The sequence below is a fragment of the Elephantulus edwardii genome, unplaced genomic scaffold (assembly GCF_000299155.1).
Source record: "Elephantulus edwardii isolate Elephantulus edwardi_28Jun2011 unplaced genomic scaffold, EleEdw1.0 scaffold00057, whole genome shotgun sequence".
Classification (NCBI taxonomy): Eukaryota; Metazoa; Chordata; class Mammalia; order Macroscelidea; family Macroscelididae; genus Elephantulus; species Elephantulus edwardii.
In genome coordinates this window covers 12,866,420-12,878,537 of record NW_006399807.1, presented here as the reverse complement: position 1 = coordinate 12,878,537, position 12,118 = coordinate 12,866,420, and the positions used below count along the sequence as shown (strand labels likewise).

Here is a 12,118-nt window from a genome sequence, read left to right as displayed (position 1 = left end):
ACAAAGCATGTAGTTTCACTTCCTCTATGATTCTGATGTCCACCTCCCTCCTCTGTACTTCCACAGGCCCCAGCCCATGTCTGGTCCTCTTCAACTCTTCCTGAGATGACTGTAAAGTCTCTGGGTGGTACAAACAGTTAAATATTCAATTACCAACTAATACTTAGTGGGAGTTGGAACCCACCTAGGGGTACGTAGAAGGGAGCCCTGGAGACCCGCTTCCAAGAGGCTACAGCCTTGAGAACCCTGGGGTGCAGTTCTGCTCCCCACAGAAGGGGTTTCAGTGAGGCCCAAGCAACTGAATGGCAACAAGTTTGGTTTGATTTGGAGATTATTGCAGCTGCATCAGTTCCTGCTACTTTTTAAATTTGGAACTCTTCAGGGGGTCCCTTCTAACAGCTGGCATTTCAAAACCACAAGAGCTGGTCTCTGCCTATGTCTTTTTGTGGTTATTACAGGCTTTTTTCCTTTTTTGTACATTTTCTTCTCCCCTCCCCTAGCCCAACTAGCAATGCATCCCTTGTTCCAGATTATTGTCATATATATCATATGTATCTATTTCTTTCAGACACTTCTCTTCATCTGTTCTACTGCAGTGTCTGCCTACATTTTTCGTGAATGCTAAGTAACTCCCAGTTTTCCACATCAATTAGACCATATCATTGCCTCTCTTAAAATCCTCCCTAGTTGCTTATTGCACCTAGTTTAAAATAGAGCAAAAACATGCAAAACCAAACTGCAAAACATAAAGTGCCCTTTTTTCCTGGTTTATAGAATCTGGATTGATTTGTGCTCTGACTTGTTCCCAGCCTCAGTTCATCTTATACCCTCTTTTCCATCACTTCTTGTACTCTAACCACACCAAGGGTATCATGTCCTTGGAGCACTTCACTCCTCCTGTCCACATTATTGTCACTGCAATAATGTTTTCTTCTGTTTTTATGTTCTTCTGCTTGCTTCTTATATGCCTGGTACCTTCTGGTCATTTATCTCTCAACTTACATGACACCTCCTTAGATAGTTGTCCTGACCTCCCTGTTCTAATGTAACTACTCCCTACACACACACACACACACACACACACACACACACACATAAAACCAAAGCACATGGACTGAGGGATACTGACAGGACATGAGACTAGGTAAACACACTCACTCACTGCTGTCGAGTTGGAAACAGCTCATTTTCCACTTTCCAGGGTTTTTCAAAGGCTATAAATCACATGGGAGGAGAGCGCTCTTCCCTCTCCCACAAGATGCACAGAAGGAATGCCTTATCATAAAGGGTCTTGAACGTATTGATCATTTGAAGTGTTTGTAAGTATCATTCAGGGAGTAAGAAAAGCTAGAAGATTTTAAGTAGTGAAGCAATCTAATAAAATTTCTATATTAGGAATATCACTCTAACTGCATTATGAATACAGGACTGGAGACTGGTGATTCTAGAGGAAGAGATCAATTAGAAGATGACTGACATGGTCCAGGGAAGAAGTGATGGTATCTGAATTTAAGCTGTGGCAGTGAAGTAGAAATGTAGAGAATGGAAGGTTATCTAGTTAGAATGTAGTTAATGGGATTTAGTGGTAGATTGATAGGAAAGGTTATTGCAAGAGAGATCCTCGTTTTCTTCCTGATTCCACTTAATGGAGCATTTCAAGGTGTTCCAATACTGCTGTATGTTCATAGGGATGTGCTGTTAGTTGCTGTTGAAGCAGCTCTAACTCAAAGCTAATAGAACAAACATGGCCTGGTTTGGTGCTAGCTTTACAACTGTTGGCATGCTCAAGTTCACAGTTGAAGCCACTGTGTGTTTTAAGTGACTTCCAACCTAGGGTTTCATCTTCCAGCACTATATCACACAATCTTCTGCTGTAAACCTTAAGGTTTTCTTTGGTTAATTTTTGCAAGTACATTAAAAAGTCTTTATTCCTAGTCTAAGTCTGAAAGTTCTTAAAACTGTCCACCTTTAGTGATCCTGTGGGTATTTGAAATACTAGTTATGTTTTTAGCATCTTAACAACATTTCAAGTCACCAGAGTTTGATAAACTAGCTGAAATGTTGTGCAGTAAGACTATATACAATCCTCATATGAATTCTCTTTGGTGTCAGAACCTTTCAGAGAGTCACTTCCAGTCCAGAGGGCTTGATTAAAATTTGCCCACTCTCCTCCCTCCAATCAAGAACTGCTTCTATTTGATACCCCTCAATACTGAAACACATTACCTATGGTCATAGACCTTCACTTCCCTACTTCCCTTCACGTGCCACCTACATGGAGTTAAGAGAGTAGGTCCTGACACTTGGGGATGAGCCATCACATTCCTTATCTTTCTCATTCAAATAGAACAACACAAAACACTAATATTGCTGCAAAAGCTTTTTAAGCTTTTATACCTAATTATGATATGTATTTTGGCTTAAATATAATATGAGCTCTGGCGGCCTAATGGTAAGGAACTGTGCTGCCCGCCCAAAGGTAAGTCGTTCAAATCTGCCAACTGCTCCACAGGAGAAACACAGACAGGCTTCTACCATGTAATTTACTGCCTCTGAAAACCGGCAAGAGGGTCAGCCTTGAGTCCGTTCTGACTCAGTGGCATGCAACACTAACTAGAACTATAAAATGCAATTATCACATTTTCCAACCTTTTCCCACTTAGTACACTTACATCTTACTTTTAGATAACTTTGCCACAATAATTCATATATATATATGCATATGCATAGTTTTTGGAATATGGCCTACTCATTATTTCTCATCGTTACAGAGTGGATCGACTCATAGCCAATCCTCCATTGAGTTTCCCAGGCTGTAGATTGCAATGGAGATTGCCCGTCCCTATGTGGTCTATTCTTGCTCTTGTATTGGTATGGAGTTGGAACAGACTCATAGCTGACCCTCCAGCCGGTTAGGGGGCTGTAAATCACATGGGAAAGATTACTTTCTTTCTTCTGTGATGCTGTTGGTGGATTTAAACCTACCACTTTAGGTTCATAGAGCATCTCCCTATGGACTATGCCACCAGAACTCCCAATGTGGTCTAAAAAGGTTGGGAATTCAAACCTAAGCGAATTATAGCTCATGCCCTTGAGAACTCTGTGCCAGTGGCTTCCTCCAGTTACATACTTCTGTGGTTGCTTTGCATTTGAAGTGTGAGGTACAAGTCTAGGAGGCAAGTCTGGAAAGGAGATGTATATTGGGAGTGATGGGCAAACAAATGAGAGATCCCCAGAAAACAGTAAAGGGAGAAGGGACAATCCTCTGCGGTAACCCCACCTCTGCAAGTGAAAGCAGAGGGTTGCGCTAGATCCAGAGGAAGACTCACAGGGAAAACAAAAAAAGTCAGGGGAAAATCATTATTAGAGTCAAGGGAAGCATTTTAAGCAAAAGGAAGTTGTCAGCAGTATTTATCGCTGCAGAAAGGTCAAGGAGGAGTGGGAAGTCATCACTGGATTCTGTAATTAAGATATCAGTGATAAATGTAGCAGAAGCAGTTTGGTAGAATGGAAGGGCAGCAGGCTAGAGAGTAAAGAGGAAATGAAGACAGTTTAACTACAGAACTCACAGAAGGACAAGGGGTAAGGGAAGGACATCATTTGATTCTGCCCAAGACTGCAAAACTCTGGTCTACAACATGGACAAGGACCAAGGTCTCCTTCCATGACAGCATCCTCACCAACTTGGTAAGTCACGAAGGATGCTAGCAGCCATGAGCACGCTACTAACATCTCACGTCCCCTCCTAGAAAACATGGGGCCGAGGGATAACACGTGTTCCTTCCACTTTCTCCATGCCCCTCTCTTCATCTCATCATTGTTTTCATTTCCTTGGAAAAGTAAAGTTAGTGAGAACCTCAGTGTGAAACAGCCTTAATGAAGGCTGACACGGGTACCGGATGTTATTGCAGTGACCTTGTCTCGGGTGCCTTCCTAGTGACTTCCCACTTGGAATGGGCTGCCAGAGAAGAGGAGAGATTCGCGGAGCATGTAACCACTTCTAGAAAGGCATTTCCTCTTGTTCCTAAAGCCTAAGAACATGAGAACAGAGACCCAGCATCTCTCAACACAGTACAAAACACTTCACTGCAAAACAAGAGCAGAGGTGAGAAGGTCTGTCCACCCTGCAGATATTTCAGGGGAAATGATTACTCAAGGGAAGATTTTTAAACCCTATTCACACCCCACACCTACACACAATACTCTTCTCAGTTGTTAATGAGTCTAAGTGCTTTCTTAATATTAGAACAGAGTTTTGAACTTAGGGTTCATTAACATGGGTGGATTTGATAAGTCCATGAGCTTTCTGAAATTGTTTTGTTGTTTGTTTTTTTTAAATTGCAAATGTCCTCACTATAGGTTTTATTATGATTTCAAATGAGTTCCTAAACCCCAGGAAAATAAGAGTCATTGTCATAACCCCACATTCATGCTTGGACAGGTATTTCAATTCATCGAGTCATAGTGGTGAGGTTGTTGTTGTTGATGGCCTTTGAGTCGAACAGGACTCATAGCAACCCTATGAACAAAATACCTGAAGCCTCTCTACAGCGGTGAGGAGTAAGGATCAAACAGGCCCAGCCTAAGTATTCATGGTCTAAGACTTGCTGCAGAAGACCTAAGAAGTGCGAAGTTGATTTTCCCCCCAGTAGTTTTTATCATTTCTTAAACCCAAATGCCAGCAGGTTGATTCTAACTCCTAACAACATATGAGTAGAAGTGTACTCATAAGATTTTCAAGGACTTATTTTGAGAAGTAAATCACCAGGCTTTTCTTCTGAGGCATCTGCGTAAACTCAGATCTCCCATCTTTTGGTTAGTAGTTGGGTGGGTTGATGGTTTGTCCCTCTCAGGGACTCCTGACCCTATCTTCAAAGTCACTTGAAACTCATTGCCATCGAATCAGAACAGACTCCTAGCCGAGCCTCCAGTGGGTTTTGGGAGAATGGAAATGGCACAGGAGGAGATTGCCCATCCTTCTCCCAAGGAATCAGTGGTGGGTCTGGACTGCCAGAGAGGCATTGCCTTTGGATTGGCAGTGCAACACCCTACAGAGTATGACACCAAAATCAATGACTGAGAAGCAATTTAGTATTTGATGAGGGAAAAATTGGAAAAGAATAGTCAGATTAAATCAGGGATGCACATTTTCCTTTCTTAGCTAATTGTACCTTGATCAGAAGTACCTATGTCATTGTTGTAATATGTAATCAAGTCGAAACCAACTCATAGCTGACCCTTCAGTGAGTTTTCAGAGGTTGTAGATCACATAGGAAGAGACTGCCCATCGTTCTCCCTCAGAGCATCTGGCTGGTGGATTCAAACACTGTGCCTTTGGGATTGCAATGTAGCTTCTTACTGCTAGGCCACCAGAGTCCCGCAGAGCTTCCCATAGTCCTCCAAAACCTTCACAGACCATTTCCATTCCTAGTGTGTGCTTTTTCTCACGCGCATGCTCTCTCTCTCTCTCTCTCTCTCTCTGTCTTATGTGATATGGTAAAGAAGTTGCTGGAGAAATCATTTTGTAGAGGCTGAATCTTAAAAGATTAAACAAAGCTAAAACATGAAACTTCTTCATGAGAGGTAGGGATTGACATATAGTGGTGGGATCTGAAGGCCCACTTGCCCCTGAACTGGCCCCAAAGGGCTCAGAGAAACCGTAGAAACTCTGTACCGGGAGTAAACCACTTCCGAAGGGCACAGGAAGCATGCCACCAGATTAAAAGACTTTGCTCTTCCTCTCCTTCATCTGTGCAGAAAGCCAGTTTCGGAAGCAAACACTGGAGCCCCTCTAAGAAACTACCTAACTGGGCCCCTCGCCAGCAATTTTTTTACTCCTTTCAAATTTCTTTTTCCTGGATTCTCATGCTTTATAAAGTGGCACACCAATACATGTCATGAACTTTAAAAAGTATTCAAGGTGGGATTTTTTTTTTACCATATTATAAATACTGGCCTTTTAAAATAAATCTGTTACATCACTTCTTCAATTGTATCTGGTAGAATTAAGAATCATAGTGATCTGGTAAGCTTCATCACTTCAAAAATACTGTAGTGACCAAATAGTTTCATTAATAAACAAGCTCTTCTTTAATAATATGAAATTTGTTATTATTAATCCCTTTTTCTTTAGTCTTTATTTTTAATCTATTTCCTCTGCAGAATTTTCAGCTGATGTATTTTTAAACTGGAAGTAGTATCTTCATTATTGTTATTGGGTATGTCAAATCAGAACCTACTAATAACTGACCTTCCAGTGGACTTACTTTTTTTTTTTTGTTTGTTTTTTTGTTTTTTTCCAGTGGACTTTCAAAGGCAGTGGATAGATCTAGTAGGAGACTGCCCATCCTTCTCCCACAGAGTAGCTGGTGGATTTGAACTACGCATGGCCATTAGGCCATCAGAATTCCCTTATCTTGATTACTCCACCTATTTTTTTACAAAAAATAGAAAATAATAAATGGGTATTTAAAAGATTTCAATTCTTTAAGTCATAAGTCTCTACATGTTAAAAGAACTTCCTGATTAAGTGATTTGTTTTGTTTTAAATTTTATTTTTATTTATTTTTTTAAATTAATTTTAATGAACGTTTACAGAGATTTTGGATTTCCATTCATTCATTGTTGCATTTTTCTCCCTGCCCACCCCTCCCGCCCTCAGTTCGCACTTCTATTTGAAAAGTAAAAGAAAAATTCTTTCTTTGGTATAGAATCCCCCCTCCCTCTCCAAGTACACTCCACTATGCAACCTTCATTCTGGACTCTTGTCATAACCATAATACCCAATTATATATCACTTTCAAACAGTTCTCTCCCTCATCTGTTTCAATGCAGTATACATACTTTATCCAGTTTTTCTGAGTCTCACCCCAACCTTGATATCAGTCTCATTCTACAACAGTGACACCATGCAACACCTGCCCTTTTGTGACTGATATATTTCACTGAGCATACTGTGCCCCAAGGTCACCCATTTTGAACAATATTGCATGAGTTTCTTGTTTTTCAATGCAGCGTAGTATTCCATTGTGTGAATATACCAGAGCTTCTCTATCCATTCGTTTGTTGATGGATTGAGTGATTTTTAAAAAAAAAAAAATCACTGTTAGAACACACATTTTTTAAAGTAACTTAAAATTTTGTATTTAAGAATCTTTAGCATCATTCTTTTCTGAATGAGAAGAAGGCTTATCTTACATTTGCATGAGTCTCATGCATGAGTACTATTTATTGATAAATTTAGACAGGATCAGCATCAATTCTATACTTCTATTTATCTTTTAAGGCTTTTGAACATTAGGAAATTTGATTCATGCAAATATGTAAATTTTATTATAGCAAAGTCTTTCCATTATTTCAACTTCTGTCAAGTTACATGTCTTAAAATTTCATCAAAATTTGACTTGCCATGAACATTTAGTCAACAGCTGACAATTTTATTGTCTCTGTTTGGCACACCATCATTTCAATTTTTTTTTTTTAACATTGAAGGACCAGGTCTTATAATAAATAAGAGGTGGAGTTATTTTTGATTGCCATTGAGTCGATCACAACTCATAGTGACTCTATGAACAAAAGAACGAATGCCTTTCCATAGCTATCGTTGTTTCTCCAAGTTCATAGAGCTTCCAGAGGCATGTGGTATAGGAAGTGGATGCCACTCCTGCTTCCAAACCTGATTTACAACTGGGAGCTCCACCAAACCCTGTCCACATTGGGAAACCATTCTGATATTTAATAACCCCATGGCACAAGGTTCAACATCACGGCAAACCCAGGTTACCTCATACAGCACATTGACAAAGAGTGACGTGCAAAGTTGAAGAAAGTTCCTCCAGATATAACAGCACTAGTCTTATTTAGCAGCAGGTAAATGTTGTTAAGTCAAATTAGAGTAAGCTTTGCACAAAAGACCTGAACTCTGTTCTATAATTATCATTATTTCTCTACTTTTATAAGAGAGTTTGTAGAGTTAGATTCCTAAAAGTATATGTGATTTATTTGTAAAGTAGTAGAAGGATATGTTCCTAAAAGGTTGACTTTAGAAAAGAGTATGTATTTTGAGAGAAATGTTCAGAGTCTAGAGTTAGATTTACTTAAACTCTCCTTGTTCGTGTACCCTTGGGGAGGCCACATCATCTGGTTAGAATTTCTGCCCTAACATCTGTATGGTACTTGGTAGGTGCTGCATAGACAAATGACAGTGAAAACAACTGATGATCCAACACAATCAGCAGAGAATGCAACAGAATGAGGTCCTCATTAAGTGGCTATCAACATACTTCCTGTGCAAATAAACAATGCTATAAATCACAGCATTATGATCCTCTCAGTCTCTGACAATAGGCCCACAGAGCCCTGCTGACTAATGCTCCAGTTTGTAAAAACTCAGATTATGTCTGTTTCTCAAAGCATCTATTCAGAAACTCCTCAATGGACCAATGTCAGACTTGTTACACAAAGTTAATTCTCTTATTTGAGACTCAGCAAAACCATACTCGCTGTGTTGAGTCAGTTCCAACTCACAGTGACTCTCCCTCAGGTGTCTGCTGCTGTGAACCTTAACAGGAAGCAGCCTCTCCTCCTTCTCCCTCAGAGCCACTGATGGATTTGAATCACTGGAGATGTGCAGCCTTTTGGTTAGGGGTGGAGCACACTACTGGCTGCACCACCAAAGTCTCTGTCTAGTCCAGGCTTTAGTCGTGCCCTCTATTTGCTCAGATTGTAATCACTGGTGCACTCTGTGCTCTTACCACTCAGCTATTACTACCTGTACACACCGTGTCGCTCAGTCATCCTCCATCACTGGTGTATGGCAGATGGCATTTGAGGACTTCTGTAGAGAAGGGCTCTTGCCGCTCATATGTCAGCATGTCATATGCTAGTGGCTTATGTGTTGCTATGATGCTAGAAGCTGCATTATTACTGTTTCCATACCAGCAGGATCACCCATGGACATGTTTCAGGGGAACTTACAGACCAAGACAAACTAAGAATAAGTGTACAGGGATCTATCTACTTGCAAAAGTTAGCCAGTAAAAACACAATGGATCACAACATAAGATGGTCTGATAGAGTGCTGGAAGACAAACCACCTAGGCTGGAAGGCATGCAAAATATTCAGTGGGAGCAAAACAGACTCATGCATACAACTGATTCTGAAGATGCCACAAGACTGGGAAACATTTCACTCTGTTGTCCACGAGTCCATGTGAGACATCAGAGCTGACTTGAAAGCAATTGACAACAACAATGGCAACGTAATGATTATAAACTCCTTGAGCTCTGGTAATCAAATAGGTAGGGGTTTGCTATTAAAACAAAGGTAGTACCTCTCTGGTCATTTGACTCAACTAACATTTTCCTCCATTATGATTGCATATAGATACTAAACACAATTTTCATATCTTGTTTCAGGCTAGCTGCCTACAAACCAGCAGGAACTGGAGAATTCAGAGAGTGGTTTTCCAAACAGCTCCCATCCTTTTCTTCAGTATGCTGATTTCTGGTAAATTCTACTTAACCTGTCACCCAACCCTGAGTGATTATGGTGGATCCCAGAGCCAAAGGAGAGAAGTTAGTGAGAGCAGAGGAAAACTGTCAGAATCAATATTTCTAAAAGAGAAATGTACCAATCAGCACTGTTCATAGGAAAACCTCCAGAACGTGTTTCAGGACCATATAATTATTAGATACAATAGGCATCGACCCACAGTACTTTTGTGGGCCCACAATGTGTTTTTAAGTCCTTAAAAACAATTTTCTTTCAGGGCAAAGAAGATAGTTTAAATATATATGAATACATTGTTGTTGTGTCATTAAGTTAACTTTGACATGGGGCATTCATGTAATAGCACAGAACTGCTCCATAGACTTTTCTAGGATGTAATCTTTACTTGTTCCACGGCAGAAGGGTGGGCAACCTCCTCCTGTGCGATAACTGCCTCTGAAAACCTTCCAGTGGGTCAACTATAGGTTGGTTCCGACTCCACGGTAAACAACAACAATCTTTACTGGAGTAAATTGCCAACTCTTTTCTCCCACAGAGTTTCTGAGTGGGTTTGAACAGCCAACCCTTTACTTAGCAACCTAGTACTTAACTGTTCAGCTATTCATTCTCATTGTTGTTGAGTTGATTCTGATTCATAGCTGATCCTCCAGCAGGCTTCCATGGCTGCAAATTCATTAGGAAACAAACGTCCTATCTTTCTCTCATGGGGTGGTTGATGGATTCGAGCCACCAGAGAGGTGGTTCATAATGCTCTTTATATATCAAGATATACTCATCTCTGTACTCCTGCAGTTGTAAAATGTAATTTTTATATTATGTATGTGGGGAGCTCTGGTGAGCTACTCTGTAAGAAGTTTCACTGCTAACCCAAAGGCCATGCCTACGTAAGTAGTTCAAATCTACGAATGGCTCTGAGGGAGAAATGGACAATCTCCTCCTGTGTGATTTGCTGCTTTGGAAATCCAACAGAGTATGAATCAGTTCTACCTTGACAGCAATAAGAGATGTATGCATGTGTGTACATGGAGGAAGAAGCTTACAAACGCAAAAGTACCTTTAGCTTAAGTCACTTCTGAAATTCCTTCCAACTCTGGCAAACTTGTGATTCTAAATCTTCTACATCAAACATCTCAGAAGCAGCTATTTCCTCATCTGAGTTCATATAAACCTAAGTGAAACAATGACATTGTAATGTGGTCTGGGACACATCGTAATTTGTGACATAAAGATTTAAGGCAGACGAAGAGAGACAAATATGACTGACCTGTACACAGATAGCAAAGGAGTGGGTTCCACAGAACAAGGCCTTATAAACAGGAAAAGGAGCCACTTCCAGTGCTGATTGCTTGCATTGTACACCTCCCCGCAAAGGAACTGGCCTCTTTGGCCCCTTGAGCTCCCACTGGCTAAAATAACAATCCTTTGCCTCCTAGTGCTCTTTAAATTTTTGAAGGGCATATTCCTTATTTATTTAATATCACAAGTGTGTGAAGAGAGACAATTTCAACTTTCTCTTAGCTGGTAAGTAAGCAGATGTGTTGTTGTTGTTATGTGCCATAGAGTCTCCCGTGACTCATAGCAACCCTTTCTACAACAGCTCTAAACCCTGTTCTATCCTGTGCCGATATCACTGTCTCTGACACACCCACCCCAATTACCCCAGTTACTTAATCAATCCACCCCATAGAGGGTATTCCTCTCCTGCACTGTCCCTTACCCTGCGCCAAGCATGACGTCCCTCTCCAAGGACTGGTCCCTCCTTGCAATATGTCCGAAGTATGTCAGACAAAACATCAGACCTCCAAGGAGCAGCCTGGCTTTACCCTCTCCAGGATGAACCTGTTTGTTTTCTTGGCAGTCCATGGTATATTCAATACTCTTCTCCAGCACCACAGCTCAAAGGCATCAATTCTCCTTCTATCCTCCCTAGTCATTATCCAGCTCTCTGATGCATAGCCAGTGATTGCAAAGATGATGGCCTGCATCAGGAGCACCTTAGCCTGCAGAGTGACATCATTGCTCTTCAGTACTTTGGAGAGGTCCCTAATAGCAGACTTTCCCATCACAATACATCTTTTAATTTCCTGGCTGTTGGTGCCAAGAGTGTTGATTGCAGAGCCAAGCAAACTAAAGCTGTTAAACAGTATCAATCTTTTTCACCATCCATCCTGATGCTACCAATTGGACCATTGTTGAGAAACTTTGTTTTCTTGGTATTGAGCTTCAATTCATATTGAAGGCTGTAGTCCTTGACTTTCTGCAGCAAGTGCTTCAGTCCTCCTCAGTTTTAGCAAGGAAGATTGTGTCATTTTCATAATGTAGGTTGCTGATGAGTCTTCCTCCAGTCCTGATGCCACACTTCTCATACAGCCCAGCCTCCCAGAGAATATGTTCTGCATATAAGTTCAACTAATATGCAGGACAAGCAGACATAGGAAAAGTAATTTTTCAAAGAGAAACAGCCAGGGGGAGAGATAGTGTGCGATTGCCAATCAGGGGTCCTGATTTGCCACAAACTAGATAGGTTTCACTTATCTAAGAAATATTTCTTGAATATTTATTAATAAGTGCCAAGCTCTTGCTGGGTGCTAAGAATCCAGAGCTACT

The 12,118-nt window shown here is 40.8% G+C and overlaps 1 protein-coding gene across 1 annotated transcript in view; it reads left to right on the top strand.

The window, feature by feature from the left end:
- Positions 1-2,449: 2,449 nt before the first annotated feature.
- SELP (selectin P (granule membrane protein 140kDa, antigen CD62)) overlaps positions 2,450-12,118 on the top strand; it is a 34,918-nt gene continuing 25,249 nt past the window's right edge. Inside the window, exons 1-2 of the mRNA XM_006887455.1 lie at positions 2,450-2,479; positions 9,418-9,508. Of these exons, the coding sequence (XP_006887517.1) occupies positions 2,450-2,479; positions 9,418-9,508 (121 nt within the window). The remainder of the gene's footprint in view (positions 2,480-9,417; positions 9,509-12,118) is intronic.